General features: G+C 48.4%; 1 protein-coding gene across 2 annotated transcripts in view; it reads left to right on the top strand.

The window, feature by feature from the left end:
• The window catches only part of PSKH1 (protein serine kinase H1), a 34,659-nt gene that overhangs the window by 2,402 nt on the left and 18,795 nt on the right, over positions 1-13,462 (top strand). The window contains exons 1-2 of one of the 2 annotated variants that reach the window (XM_029210499.1): positions 5,553-5,681; positions 10,361-11,387. In XM_029210499.1, coding sequence (XP_029066332.1) covers positions 10,431-11,387 — 957 coding nt within the window. In that variant the 5' untranslated portion in view covers positions 5,553-5,681; positions 10,361-10,430. Of the gene's footprint in view, positions 1-5,552; positions 5,682-10,360; positions 11,388-13,462 lie in introns of those variants that run through there. The other variant, XM_029210509.1, reaches the window with a different exon arrangement.

Here is a 13,462-nt window from a genome sequence, read left to right as displayed (position 1 = left end):
TGAGCTAGAGCTGAGCCTCACTTGGAATGGAATACCCCAGAAGATCCTAGTGTCTGTGAAATCTGAACTAGATACTGGGGTTCTCAGTCACTCACAAGTTCATCGTTAAGTGAGTGAGACTTTGGTTTAGCCGTCTGTTTTTACTTTGTAAGTGTGAGCATGTTATTTGGGCAACTTTTTTTTTTTTTTTTTTGCGGTACGCGGGCCTCGCACTGTTGTGGCCTCTCCCGTTGCGGAGCACAGGCTCCGGACGCACAGGCCCAGCGGCCGTGGCTCACGGGCCCAGCCGCTCCGCGGCATGTGGGATCTTCCCGGACCGGGGCACGAACCCGTGTCCCCTGCATTGGCAGGCAGACTCTCAACCACTGCGCCGCCAGGGAAGCCCTATTTGGGCAACTTTGATCCTCTCCATTGCTTCCTAAGTGTGTGATGTGAAGTGGCTATAGGTGTGCCAAAGTACTGACCCTTAAGCTTTGAGATAGCTGAGAACAGCTGTCTCCATTGGCCCAGGGTGCACAGAGAAAAATTTGAGAAGTACAGCCCTGGAAGAAAGGAAGCAATTCCGCTTGTTGAGAGCTGGAGAGAGACTTATTTATTTGAACTTTCTTTTCTTCCAGGAATCTTAGTAAGTATTAAGCCAATTTGTGTTGGCTAGGTCATCACTGAGCTAATTCTTGGTACAGCCCTCTGTGGCCATGGCATCTCATGTGATGCTAAAGTAGAAAAATGTGCTGTTTTCATTTGCTAGAGGAAAATTATCACAGAGGGACCCCTTCCAGGCTGCCAGCCTTGAAGTGGCCTCACAGGGCATCATAAGAGTAATGGATCAGGGGACACTTGGTGTGGAGCCATTTGGGCTGTAAGTTCCTTGAGAACAGAGATTATAACTGCCTTCTTTTTGTCTGTCACAGCCCCTGGCAGAGTTCCTGGCCCACAGCAGGAGCTCAGTAAATATTTATGGGTTGAACTTCGGGATTTTGGAAGGAGAACCCCAGGTACATTGCCAGAGGCTGTATTTCTGATGATGGGATGGGCAGTGGGTGGGATGTCTCAGATGGAGTTGAGGGTCAGGATAAAATGAGGAGGACACGACAAACTGTTGAACTCTCCTTCTCTCAGCCCTAAAGCAGGAGTCTCTGCTCACCAGTTATTACCGTGTAGAGCAGTGGTGCATAGAGTCTTTAAGAGGTGGAGTCCTGAGTTACTATATTCCAAAAAGAAGTTATAACAATTCTTATTATGAAATAGTGTTAAAAGTTAAAACATTACGGAAGTGAATAATGAACTGTGTCTTTAGACACAAGCACTAATCATTTTTAAAATAATTTGGTGTATATTTGGTATAATAATTTGGTGTATATTCCCCCAGCTTTTTTTCTTATGTGTATACTAGTCTATACATTTCTACAATATGTATTTTTTAACTTTAAAAATATAATATGTGGTGATGACTTTAAAATATAGCAATAGCACAGCAGTATGTAATGTGAGAAGTAAGAGTCTCCCTTCCTTCCACCTGTTCCCCCGACATTCCCATACCCTAGAGACAGTCACTGTCAACAGCTTCTCTTCTACCTTTCCAGGATATTTTTTTCCCATGTATATGTCTATACCTTTTTAGAAATTTCTCATTAGACATATGCTTTACATACTCTTTTTTTTTTTTTTTTTTGGCTGCAATACGCAGCATGCGGAACTACCCCGACCAGGGATTGAACCCCTGCCCCCCTGCAGTGGAAGCGCAGAGTTTAACCACTGGACCACTGGGGAAGTCCCTTCACAGACTGTTTTAAACTCCTTGGTACATCACAGACGTGGATACCAGTACAAAGCCACTCAAACTGACGGGTATCTTTCTTTCTTTGTCAATATATATGGATTTACCTCATTCATTTCAACAGCTGCAGAGCATTCCATTATGTGAATGTATCTTAGTTTATTTAATTATTTCCTTCCTGATAAATATTTGGGTTGTTTCAATTTTTTCATTATTATAAAGAATGGTCCCATGAGCTTTCTTTTGCAAATCTATCTTTGTGTACTTGTGGAAGTGGTTTTGTAGAATTATTTCTGAAAATGAAATTGCTGGGTCTTGTGTCAGTTTCCCTGTTTTAGTTTTCTAAATATTTATTTATTTATTTATTTATGGCTGCATTGGGTCTTCGTTGCTGCACGCAGGCTTTCTCTAGTTGTGGCAAGCAGGGGCTACTCTTCGTTGTGGTGTGTGAGCTTCTCATTGCGGTGGCTTCTCTTGTTGCAGAGCACGGGCTCTAGGTGCATGGGCTTCAGTAGTTGCAGCATGCAGGCTCAGTATTTGCAGCACACGGGCTCAGTAGTTGCGGCATGTGGGCTCTAGACCTCAGGCTCAGTAGTTGTGGTGCATGGGCTTAGTTGCTCTCCAGCATGTGGGATCTTCCCGGACCAGGGCATGAACCCGTGTCCCCTGCATTGGCAGGCAGATTCTTAGCCACTGCGCCACAAGGGAAGTCCCAGTTCTCCTGTTTCAGAAAGCAGAATCGTGTGGTTCCCCCTAAGGTTGCAGAGGTCCTTGTTTAGGGTTTTGTTTTGTTTTTTTTTAATTTTACTGAAGTATAGTTGATTTACAGTGTTGTGTTTAATTTCTGCTGTACAGCAAAGTGACTCAGTTACACATATATATTCTTCATATTCTTTTCCATTATGATGTATCACAGGATATTGAATATAGTTCCCTGTGCTATACAGTAGGATCTTGTTGTTTATCCATTCTATATACAGTAGTTTGCATCTGCTAATCCTAGACTCCCAATTCTTCCCTCCCCCCCACCCCTTGGCAACCACAAGTCCATTCTCTATATTTGTGAGTCTGTTTTTGTTTCGTAGATATGTTCACTTGTGTCGTATGTTAGATTCCACATATAAGTGATATCATACGGTATTTGTCTTTCTCTGACTTAACTTTGCTTAGTATGATAATCTCTAGGTCCATCCATGTTGCTGCAAATGGCATTATTTCATTCTTTTTAATGGCTGAGTAATATTCCATTACACACACACACACGCACACACACACGCACACACACACACACACACACACCATCTTTATCCATTCATCTGTTGATGGACATTTAGGTTGTTTCCATGTCTTGCCTGTTGTAAATAGTGCTGCTGTGAACATAGGGGTGCATGTATCTTTTTGAATTATAGTTTTTTCTGAGTATATGCCCAGGAGTGGGATTGCTGGATCATATGGCAACTCTATTTTTAGTTTCTTGAGGAACCTCCATACTGTTTTCCATAGTGACCGCACCAATTTACATTCCTCCCAACAGTGTAAGAGAGTTTCCCTTTTCTCCACACCCTCTCCAGCATTTATTATTTGTCATTTTTTTTTTTTTTTTTTTTGCGGTACGCGGGCCTCTCACTGTTGTGGCCTCTCCTGTCGCGGAGCACAGGCTCCGGACGCGCAGGCTCAGCGGCCATGGCTTACGGGCCTAGCCGCTCCGCGGCATGTGGGATCTTCCTAGACCGGGGCACGAACCCATGTCCCCTGCATCGGCAGGCGGACTCTCAACCACTGTGCCACCAGGAAAGCCGTGTCAATTTTTTAATGATGGCCATTCTGACTGGTGTGAGGTGGTACGTCACTGTTTTGATTTGCATTTTTCTGGTAATTAGCGATGATGAGCATCTTCTCAAGTGCCTATCGGCCATTTGTATGTCTTTTCAGGAGAAATGTCTATTTAGGTCTTCTAACCATTTTTCTTTCTTTTTTTAAAAAAAAATTATTTATTTTATTTGCTTTATATTTATTTTTGGCTGCGTTGGGTCTTCGTTGCTGCACGCAGGCTTTCTCTAGTTGTGGTGAGGGGGGGGCTACTCTTCGTTGTGGTGTGCCGGCTTCTCATTGCGGTGGCTTCTCTTGTTGTGGAGCATGGGCTCTAGGCATGCGGGCTTCAGTAGTTGTGGCACGTGGGCTTCAGTAGTTGTGGCTCACGGGCTCTAGAGTGCAGGCTCAGTAGTTGTGGCACACGGGCTTAGTTGCTCCGTGGCATGTGGGATCTTCGCGGACCAGGGCTCGAACCTGTGTCCCCTGCATTGGCAGGCGGATTCTTAACCACTGCACCACCAGGGAAGCCCTAACCATTTTTCGATTGGTTTGTTTGTTTTTTTGTTATTGAATTGTAGGTGCTGATTGTATAATTTGGAAATTAAGCCCTTGTTGGTCCTATCATTTGCAAATATTTTCTCCCATTCCATAGGTTGTCTTTTTGATTTGTTTATGGTTTCCTTTGCTGTGCAAAAGCTTATAAGTTTGATTAGGTCCCATTTGCTTATTTTTGATTTTATTTCTATTGACTTGGGAAACTGATCTAGGAAAACATTGGTACGATTTATGTCAGAGAATGTTTTGCCTGTGTTCTCTTCTAGGAGTTTTATGGTGTCTTGTCTCATATTTAAGTGTTTAAGCCATTTTGAGTTTATTTTTGTGTGTGGCGTGAGGGTCAGGGGTTTTTATCTAAAGTGACAGACTTCTTTGCCTGCTATCCCTGCTTGCCTCGTGATGGTTAGAAGTGCTGTTTAGCAGTTACTTATTTCTGGGATTCCTGAGAGATTACTGCCTACTTCATTTTGATAGACAGTCTTTCAAAACATGGGAGCAGAATATAGAGATCTTTGCAGGCAAAAGGTTGTGAAGCTTTGCCGTGGAGAACGGTCTTAGGAGGTGTTATTGGAGTGGGCTGGGTGCCTGCCTGGGAGGCATCCACAGACTTCTGTGGCCGGGAAAATTGTTTCAGGATCCATCCCTGTCCTCTGCTCCTAGGCCCCTGGTCTCCCCACAGATGAGTCTGGCAGTTTATGGACAAACTTGCTTTGGAGTTCAGATAACAATCTGTAAGACCCAAATAGACCCGAGAACTCTGGCTTCCTTTGTTTTTGAGGACATTTATACAGGCGCCCAAAGAGCATGGCTTTGGTTTAACCACCAACCTGGCCTCTTCCTGCCACTTGAAAATTTCTGAGGTTCTGGGATTGTTGCCCTGCAGCAAAAAGAAGCCTGAGAACCAGCCCACCTTTCACTCAGTGTTAACAAACATTGAATGCCTGCTTGGAGCTCAGCACTTGGTTGGGAGCCAGAGAGTTCTAGAAACCTGAGAAGTGGCCCCTTCCCTCAAAAGGCTGACAACTCTAGTGATCAAAAGTAATCTAGAGTATAGCAGTGAGCAGTGTGACCCAGATTGTACGTGGAATGGAGGTTTCAGAACATGCCCTTCAGAAAAGATCCTCGGGCTTCCCTGGTGGCGCAGTGGTTAAGAATCCACCTGCCAATGCAGGGGACATGGATTCGAGCCCTGGTCCAGGAAAATCCTACATGCCGCGGAGCAACTAAGCCTGTGTGCCACAACTGCTGAACCTGAGCTCTAGAGCCCATGAGCCGCAGCTACTGAGCCAGCGTGCCGCAACTACTGAAGCCCGTGAGCCTAGAGCCCGTGCTCCGCAACAAGAGAAGCCACCGTAATGAGAAGCCTGCGCACCACAACGAAGAGTAGCCCCTGATTGCCACAACTAGAGAAAGCCTGTGCACAGCAATGAAGACCCAACACAACCAAAAATAAATTAAAAAAAAAAAAAAGATCCTCAGTGAAGGTTCGTTGATTCATCAGCTGAGTGGTATGAGGAAGGATTGAGACCTTGGCCTGGTGAGTCTGAGCTCAGCTAGGCCCCAGGCACTTCTGGAGTCTATCTGGTTTGGTGGAAGGAGCTCTGGATGGAGAATGAGATTTTGGTTTGTTCTCGACTGTCACTGTCTGAGTGGCTTTGGACAAGTTTCTACCTTTTTGGCATGTCATTTCTATAAAGTGTTAGCGAGGACAGTAGTGCTGAATGCTCACGCCTACTGCTGCACTCTGTCCAATATGCTTACCTTCTTTGAGGAGTGCTTTGGATCAGGCTTGGAGTTGAAGGTGTGGAGGCCGACTCCAGAGAGTTCAATACTTTCTGTAAGATGTGTTAGGATTGGTGTCACGAGACAGAATAGTGATTGTGAGAGGTGGCATAGCATGACCTTCCTGGGAGGTCACTTCTCGAGGCTTTCCTCATTCACCCCCACCCTCGTCACTCTGCTGGGGGCACATACATGAGAGCTGAGGACAGGAAAACACTTTGCCCTCTTCACAGAAGGAATTTTGCCAGCTGCTTCCCTTGTCCCTGTTTGCCTTTTCACCTAACTGATGTGAAAAGAGAATTTAACAGATGTGATTGGAGTGTGGAGCAGCTATGATCACCTGGAGGCCATCAGCAATTCCCCGCATCAGAGCTGGCACTTTCTTTCCTGCACTCTTGATCTGTAGTTGGGAAGGTGGAGTACCAGCATCAGCCTGTCTTTGAAGAGTTTCTAATTGGAACAAATATGAGAGAAACTGTGTCCCAGAAAGGAATAAGGAAGGTCAGAGAGGGATAATCTTTGGCTGTCTCACTGCTGACTTGAGATCCTTGCTTAGACTTTGTTTAAAGTGAAAAGTAAGCCCTTTTCTTTTGTAAACCTTAGTTTTTCTCATCAGGACCAGACTAGGTATGCACATCTAAACAAAAAGAGCCTGTGGGTACACCTGGAGACAGTTACTTATTTTGCAGATCTAGGGTAGTACCTCCTCCCCAGGAAGAAGTGACATCTGAGTAGCTGTGCTGCGTCACCCATGCAATTTGTCTTCTCTCTGAATGGTGGTAGATGTTGTTCACAGTGCGGTCTTGGGGATCAGGGCCTGTGTTCTGCCTCAGGAATCCTGGCCCAAGAGCTTTTTTTTCCTGAGCTGCAGCCCTTTACTGTATTAAGTCTTGTATTTTCCCTGAAGGAAGAGATGAGTCTGCAAAATTCCAAAGTCCACAGTTCTAATCTTTGGCCTCTGTGAAAAAGAACCTTGTTTCTAAATGCCTTTGTTTATTATTTTTTTATAATTTATTAATTTATTTATTTTTGGCTGCATTGGGTCTTCGTTGCTGTGCTCAGGCTTTCTCTAGTTGGGGCGAGCGGGGGCTACTCTTCGTTGCGGTGCGTGGGCTTCTCATTGCGGTGGCTTCTCTTGTTTCGGAGCACGGGCTCTAGGTGCGTGGGCTTCAGTAGTTGTGGCACGCATGCTCAGTAGTTGTGGGTCGCGGGCTCTAGAGCACAGGCTCAGTAGTTGTGGCATACGGGCTTAGTTGCTCTGCGGCATGTGGGATCTTCCTGGACCAGGGCTCGAACCCGTGTCCCCTGCATTGGCAGGCGGATTCTTAACCACTGCGCCACCAGGGAATCCCTAAATGCCTGTGTTTAAACATGATTTCCTAAGCTGCTATATGGGATCTCCTGGGCATTTGGGTGAAAACTGCAGCAAATCCTGAAGAGCCCATGTTGGTTGAGGAATCTTTTCCTCTTATGTGAGGAAAGATAAATCTCATTCTGCTGAGAGTCATACTGACATACTGATTAAAACCTAAGCCCTTAATCTTTGGTCTTTTTGTCTGATGGATTGGTAATCAAGGTCTTGTGTACATTTCAGAGGTGAGCTTTTTCCTTGGGAACATTGGTCAGTTATTACCACATTAGCCACATTGGTCAGTTATCACCATCTTGGATTCAGACTCTCACTCAGGGCCTCTGTGTGGGTTCTCTGTGACCCTCAAGGTGCCCCAGCAAAAACCTCCCTGGGTCTCCCTCTGCTGCCTTTCATGGGATCTTCTGCTGGCTTTGAAACAGGTTGGGGGTGGGGGTTGGTGTTGCCCCTGGGCAGCCATGGAATCTCTGACCCTGACCAGCTCTTTTCCTTCTTCTTTTTTGTTTTTAAATTAATTTTTATTGGAGTGTAGTTGATTTACAATGTTGTGTTAGTTTCTGGTGTACAGCAAAGTGAATCAGTTATACATATACATATATGCACTCTTTTTTAGATTCTGTTCCTATATCAGTCATTACAGGGTATTGAGTAGAGTTCCCTGTGCTATACCGTAGGTCCTTATTATCTATTTTATATATAAAGCAGTGTGTATATGTCAACCCCAATCTCCCATTTTATCCCCCTCTTTCCCCCTTGGTTGACCAGATCTTTTCAACCATTAGATTCTACATCCAGCCACCCCACTGCAGCACTTCCAGAACTGAACTCTTCCTACTGCTTCCCAAGCCTGTCCCTCCTGCTGCACTCCTGACCTTCTGCCCAGGAGCTGGAGTGAGGGACTGGAGTGCTGTCCTCTCCTCCCTTTCAACCCTATGTCCAGCCTCCAGTCCCTGTCACTTCTCCTGCTGACCTCTCTCCATTCCGCCACCCTGTCTGTGCTGCTACCTTCCTCACTGGCCCTTTCAGTCCACTTTGACCCTCCTCCAGTTCAGCCTTATACTTGTTTCTAAACACAGAGTCGCCTCTCCTTGTAAACCCTTTGGTAGCTTCCTTTCACCTCCCAGGAAGGTCCTGGCTCCTCGCTGTAACTTGGGCTGCTCTCCACAGCCTAGTTCCTGCTGACCTTCCAACACTTCAGCCCCCAGTTCTGTCTTCACATCACCAGACTGCACATTCCCAGGCACGGGATGCTGCTCTGGGCCTCTGAGCCTTTGAGTGTGTCATTCTCTCTGCCTGAAACAACATTCCCACCTTTCCTCACCTGCCTCATTCTTACTTCAAATTCAGCGTGGGGGTCGCCTCCTCCAGGAAGCTTTCCCTAATCCCTGTGTCATTCTTGTGTCATTCATGTATCTACTATTGTTTCTCAAGCCTAACATTTACTTTGTTATATTGAAATTACCTGTTTTGATGTTTTGCTCTTCATTTAGACAGTGAGTTTATTGACCATGTTTTGCCTGTATTGGGTATGTTAAAATATACCTGCACTGGACGTCTTATTCATTCCTGTATCGCTAGTAGATGTTCAGTAAACGCTTGTTCTGAGTTGATCATTTTATCCCCAATTCTGTATATCCTAATTAATAGGAAATTCTCAGCTCTTTTCTTTCACTCCTGGGGCCCTCAGATAGACTTAGAGAAGGGCAGGCTGGATAGAAGTGACCTCTGGAAAACGGTACTTCAGCACTTCAACTTGTCCAGGGCCCCACCAGCCACAAGGTATTAATAGTTGGAACATCTTTGTCTGGAAAGCAAATGGGAAAGTCTCCTGGATTCTCATCCCGTGGAAGAAGAGTGCCCCAATCCACAGCCTGAGTCTCATCTGGATGAAGTTGTTAGTGTCCTTTCTGAGCTCAAGGCCCCCTCTGCCTCTTTTTTTTCTTTTGGCTGCACTGCGTCTTCTTTGCTGCGCGGGCTTTCTCTGGTTGCGGCAAGCGGGGACTACTCTTCTATGTGGTGCGCAGGCTTCTTGTTGCGGTGGCTTCTCTTGGTGTGGAGCACGGGCTCTAGGCGCGTGGACTCCAGTAGTTGTGGCACGCAGGCTCAGTAGTTGTGGCACACGGGCTTATTTACTCCATGGCGTGTGGGATCTTCCCGGACCAGGGCTCGAACCCATGTCCCCTGCCTTGGCAGGTGGATTCTTAAGCACTGTGCCACCAGGGAAGTTCCCCCCTCTGCCTCTTAAATGAAGCCCAGGCTAGTTTGGTGGCTCTCTGGTGGCAGTGTGCTAAGGCTTGTGGTTCCTACTTCACTGGAATTGATTTTAGCCATTTCTGGGACTTGTGTGGCATTTTAGCCATCTATGTGGTAAACTGGGGAAGTGAGAGACCATGGAACAGGGTGTTAAACTGCCAGGGTGAAGATGGTGCATTAGAAAAGTAGTGCGAGCCATCAAGGGAAGAGTGAGGTTAGGGCAGCACCCAGAGCAGTGGGTGGTGGTGGGTTGTTGCAGTGGGGGATCAACCCCTGCAGGAGGCCTAGAGGACTAGGAAGGTATCCATGAGGGAGGAGGCCTTGGGGAAGTGGCTTTCTACACCCTGGTGGGTGATAGTGTTGGAGAACAGGCCTCCAACACTCCACGCCCCCGTTTCAGAAAAGATGAGTCAGAGTAATAAGAGGAATAATTTTAACCTTTAAAAAACATAGGACTTCAACTATGATAAGGGACCCAGGGAGAGTAGGGAGGAGGGTGGAGGCAGTGACAGCTGAGCCTGGTGCATGTTCCTGCCCCTCTTCAGAGTTGAAGAGCAGCATGAAAATTATACCCAGGGAGATGTACATCAAGACCACGGAACTCAGACCCAGTCTTTCATGTGGATCCTTCATGGCATCTGGGCTCCAAGCACTCAGGGACCAAAGCCATTCTCCCTTCCAGTGAACCATACCAGAGTCAGGTCTTCAGTCTGGGTTTATCCAGGGCCAGGGGGGAGGGGGTAAGGAGGATGGCTGGGATCCCTCCAGAAGTGTCCCTGGCTATGCTGAGTTCCTTTCTTCTGTCTGTGTAGGTGTAGACGGGGCACTGCCTGCAGAGCAGGTTCTGCCAGCCTCGCTAGAGAGGATGCCCCCGTGTCCGTGATGGGCTGTGGGACAAGCAAGGTCCTTCCCGAGCCGCCCAAGGATGTCCAGCTGGATCTGGTCAAGAAGGTGGAGCCCTTCAGTGGCACTAAGAGCGATGTGTACAAGCACTTCATTACAGAGGTGGACAGTGTTGGCCCTCTGAAAGCTGGGTTCCCAGAAGCCAGTCAGGGTGCAAACCCCTGCCCTGGTGCCCCCACTACTGGCCACACAGAGCCTCCCTCAGAGCCGCCACGCAGGGCCAGGGTGGCTAAGTACAGGGCCAAGTTCGACCCACGTGTGACAGCCAAGTACGACATCAAAGCCCTGATTGGCCGAGGCAGCTTCAGCCGAGTGGTGCGTGTGGAGCACCGGGCAACCCGGCAGCCATATGCCATTAAGATGATTGAGACCAAGTACCGGGAGGGGCGGGAGGTGTGTGAGTCGGAGCTGCGTGTGCTGCGCCGGGTGCGCCACGCCAACATCATCCAGCTGGTGGAGGTGTTTGAGACACAGGAGCGCGTGTACATGGTGATGGAGCTGGCCACTGGTGGAGAGCTCTTTGACCGCATCATCGCCAAGGGTTCTTTCACTGAGCGTGACGCCACTCGAGTGCTGCAGATGGTACTGGATGGCGTCCGGTATCTGCATGCACTGGGCATCACACACCGAGACCTCAAGCCTGAGAATCTGCTCTACTACCACCCAGGCACTGACTCCAAGATCATCATCACCGACTTTGGCCTGGCCAGTGCCCGCAAGAAGGGTGACGACTGCCTGATGAAGACCACCTGTGGCACGCCCGAGTACATTGCCCCTGAGGTCCTGGTCCGCAAGCCCTACACCAACTCAGTCGACATGTGGGCGCTGGGCGTCATCGCCTACATCCTGCTCAGTGGCACCATGCCCTTTGAGGATGACAACCGCACCCGGCTGTACCGGCAGATCCTCAGGGGCAAGTACAGTTACTCGGGGGAGGTGAGTCTTCTGTCTCGGGGACGTTGGGAGGCCCCTGGGTGGGTGGGGGCTCCTATCCTACAGCCCTTAATCAGGGGCATGTGCTCTCAGGGCCATGTTCGTGGGGCCAGACAGATGATGTAAAAATGGTAAAGTGAGACTAGTAGGGTATCTTAGCTTGGATTTCCCCAAAAGTGAGCCCTGAGACAAGGACTTGGGAGCAGACTGAGGACCCTGTGAATAATCATGTGGAATGTGCTCAGAATTGTACCACTGAGGGGCAGGAAAGAGGGTGGGTTTTAATCCACTGACTCTTGTATGAGTCGAGAATTTCTTTGCAGGGGCTTTAAATGCCTGGCACTTCTGGGCTGTTCTGAATGCCAACTAGTGGTGGAGAAAGTCCTCAGGCAAAGAAGCAGAGAGATACAGGCACTGGCCATGGGAAGCTGTCAGCACACACATGAGCACTGCAGCTGCAGGCGAGCCCAGAGGTGGGCTGAGAGGAAGCAGGACAGGGCATCCATAGCATCTGGTCCAGAGGACTAGGGCAAGCTAATGACTGTGCCCTGTCTAAAGGAACAGCTGCTTCTCATCTCAGCCCAGTTTTGCCACAGAGCAGGGTGGACTCCATGCACCCAGACATTCTAGTTTTTTAAAGAGAAGCCAGAAAATCTGATCTTAAAGTGTTAAAATATAATTCACATATTTAAGCAGTACCATGTGCTTAACCCAGCAAATGCTTACTTCTGGCCCTAATTCAACCAGCAGGCCATCAGTTAGTGTCTTTGGATCCACTGATAGTCCTGATGCCTGAAAAGACCTGTTAGGTTTTAGCACTGCTGGGAGCTGAAGGGAGGTGCAGAAAGAGTAAGAACTGGTTGGTCCTCAGACAGGATGCTGACGGGGTAGGAGACAAGGCTCACCACAGGAAACGGTGAGCACAGCAAGCTGGATAGAATGTTCTTGGGAGGTTGTGAAGAAAAGAATGTGTGATGGCTTTATGTGGGAGGTGAGGTAAGCTTTGCAGGATGACAGGATTCTGCCAAGGCAGTGAGGGCCCCTCCCCAAGTGGCCCCTGCAGAGTGCTCCCCACAGTGTTCCTCTCAGGCCTGCACTGCTATCCATGCCTCCTGAACAACCCATGGAGATGGGAGGGAGCTCTGGGACCAGCTCCCTTCTGCAGCCCAGCTTTCCTCCCAGGAGTGTTGGACTGGGCCCTCCCTGGTCTCAACCAATTGGCCCAGAGCAGCATTTCCTACAGGAGTTGCCCCAAAGCCTCATGAAGGCAAAGTGCCTGCAGTGCTTGTGGTCCTGTGCTTGATCATCTTCCCTGTCAGCTTCAGGACATGGTCATGGGGTCAGTCAAGGATTTCCCTCCTGTGAGCATGGGGGCTGGCCTTCCCTAGGGGGTCCCCACATCACGTGCCTCAGGGTGGTGAGAGGAAGGGAGGGAAGCCACCTTCTTGCAGCCAGCTCTGTGCTGACCACAGGTGAAGGAGAAACTGGGACATTCTCCAGCTCTCCCCTAAAGTTTTTCATGTTTTCTTTTGTGCTCCAAATGGATTCAACAAAACAAATGCCAGCTGGCTGGGAAGCCCAGGCTGTGATGCAGTGGTCACAGCAGACACCGCCCTGCTCACCCTTTGGGCTGGGTTTCATCACAGGTCAGAAGAGCCAGAATCCACCTCACAGAGGCAGTGTTGTGCCAGGGCCCTGCCTGGCTTGCCCTTGGAGCTCTGTGTGGTGTAGCTTAGCTACAGGAGGCAGGGAGGTTTTCCAAGAGTTGCTGACAAAGGAAGGATTCTTTCCAGAAGTCTGTAGGTTTGCCCAGGAGTTCCTGATTCTGGCAGTTGTTGATCAGGCAGTTTATCTAATGGGAGCTTGCAGAGCCTTGCTAACTGGCTGTTGATTATCTGAGGGTGAGAGAATGACAAATAAATAGGGTGGGGAATGAACTCAGGCTTCCTGCTCCTATTGTGGCCACAGACTGAGTCCTGAGACTCTGCTTCCTGCTCTGCTGGAATCACGTGGCACGGGTCTGGGGCTCCCGGTGTGTGTGGGGGCACTGCCCAACCTTTGGCCCCCACTGCCCTTCA

The sequence above is a fragment of the Monodon monoceros genome, unplaced genomic scaffold, assembly GCF_005190385.1.
Source record: "Monodon monoceros isolate NGI ecotype Baffin Bay Population unplaced genomic scaffold, NGI_Narwhal_1 Super_Scaffold_10, whole genome shotgun sequence".
Classification (NCBI taxonomy): Eukaryota; Metazoa; Chordata; class Mammalia; order Artiodactyla; family Monodontidae; genus Monodon; species Monodon monoceros.
This window is presented reverse-complemented; position numbering and strand designations above follow the sequence as displayed.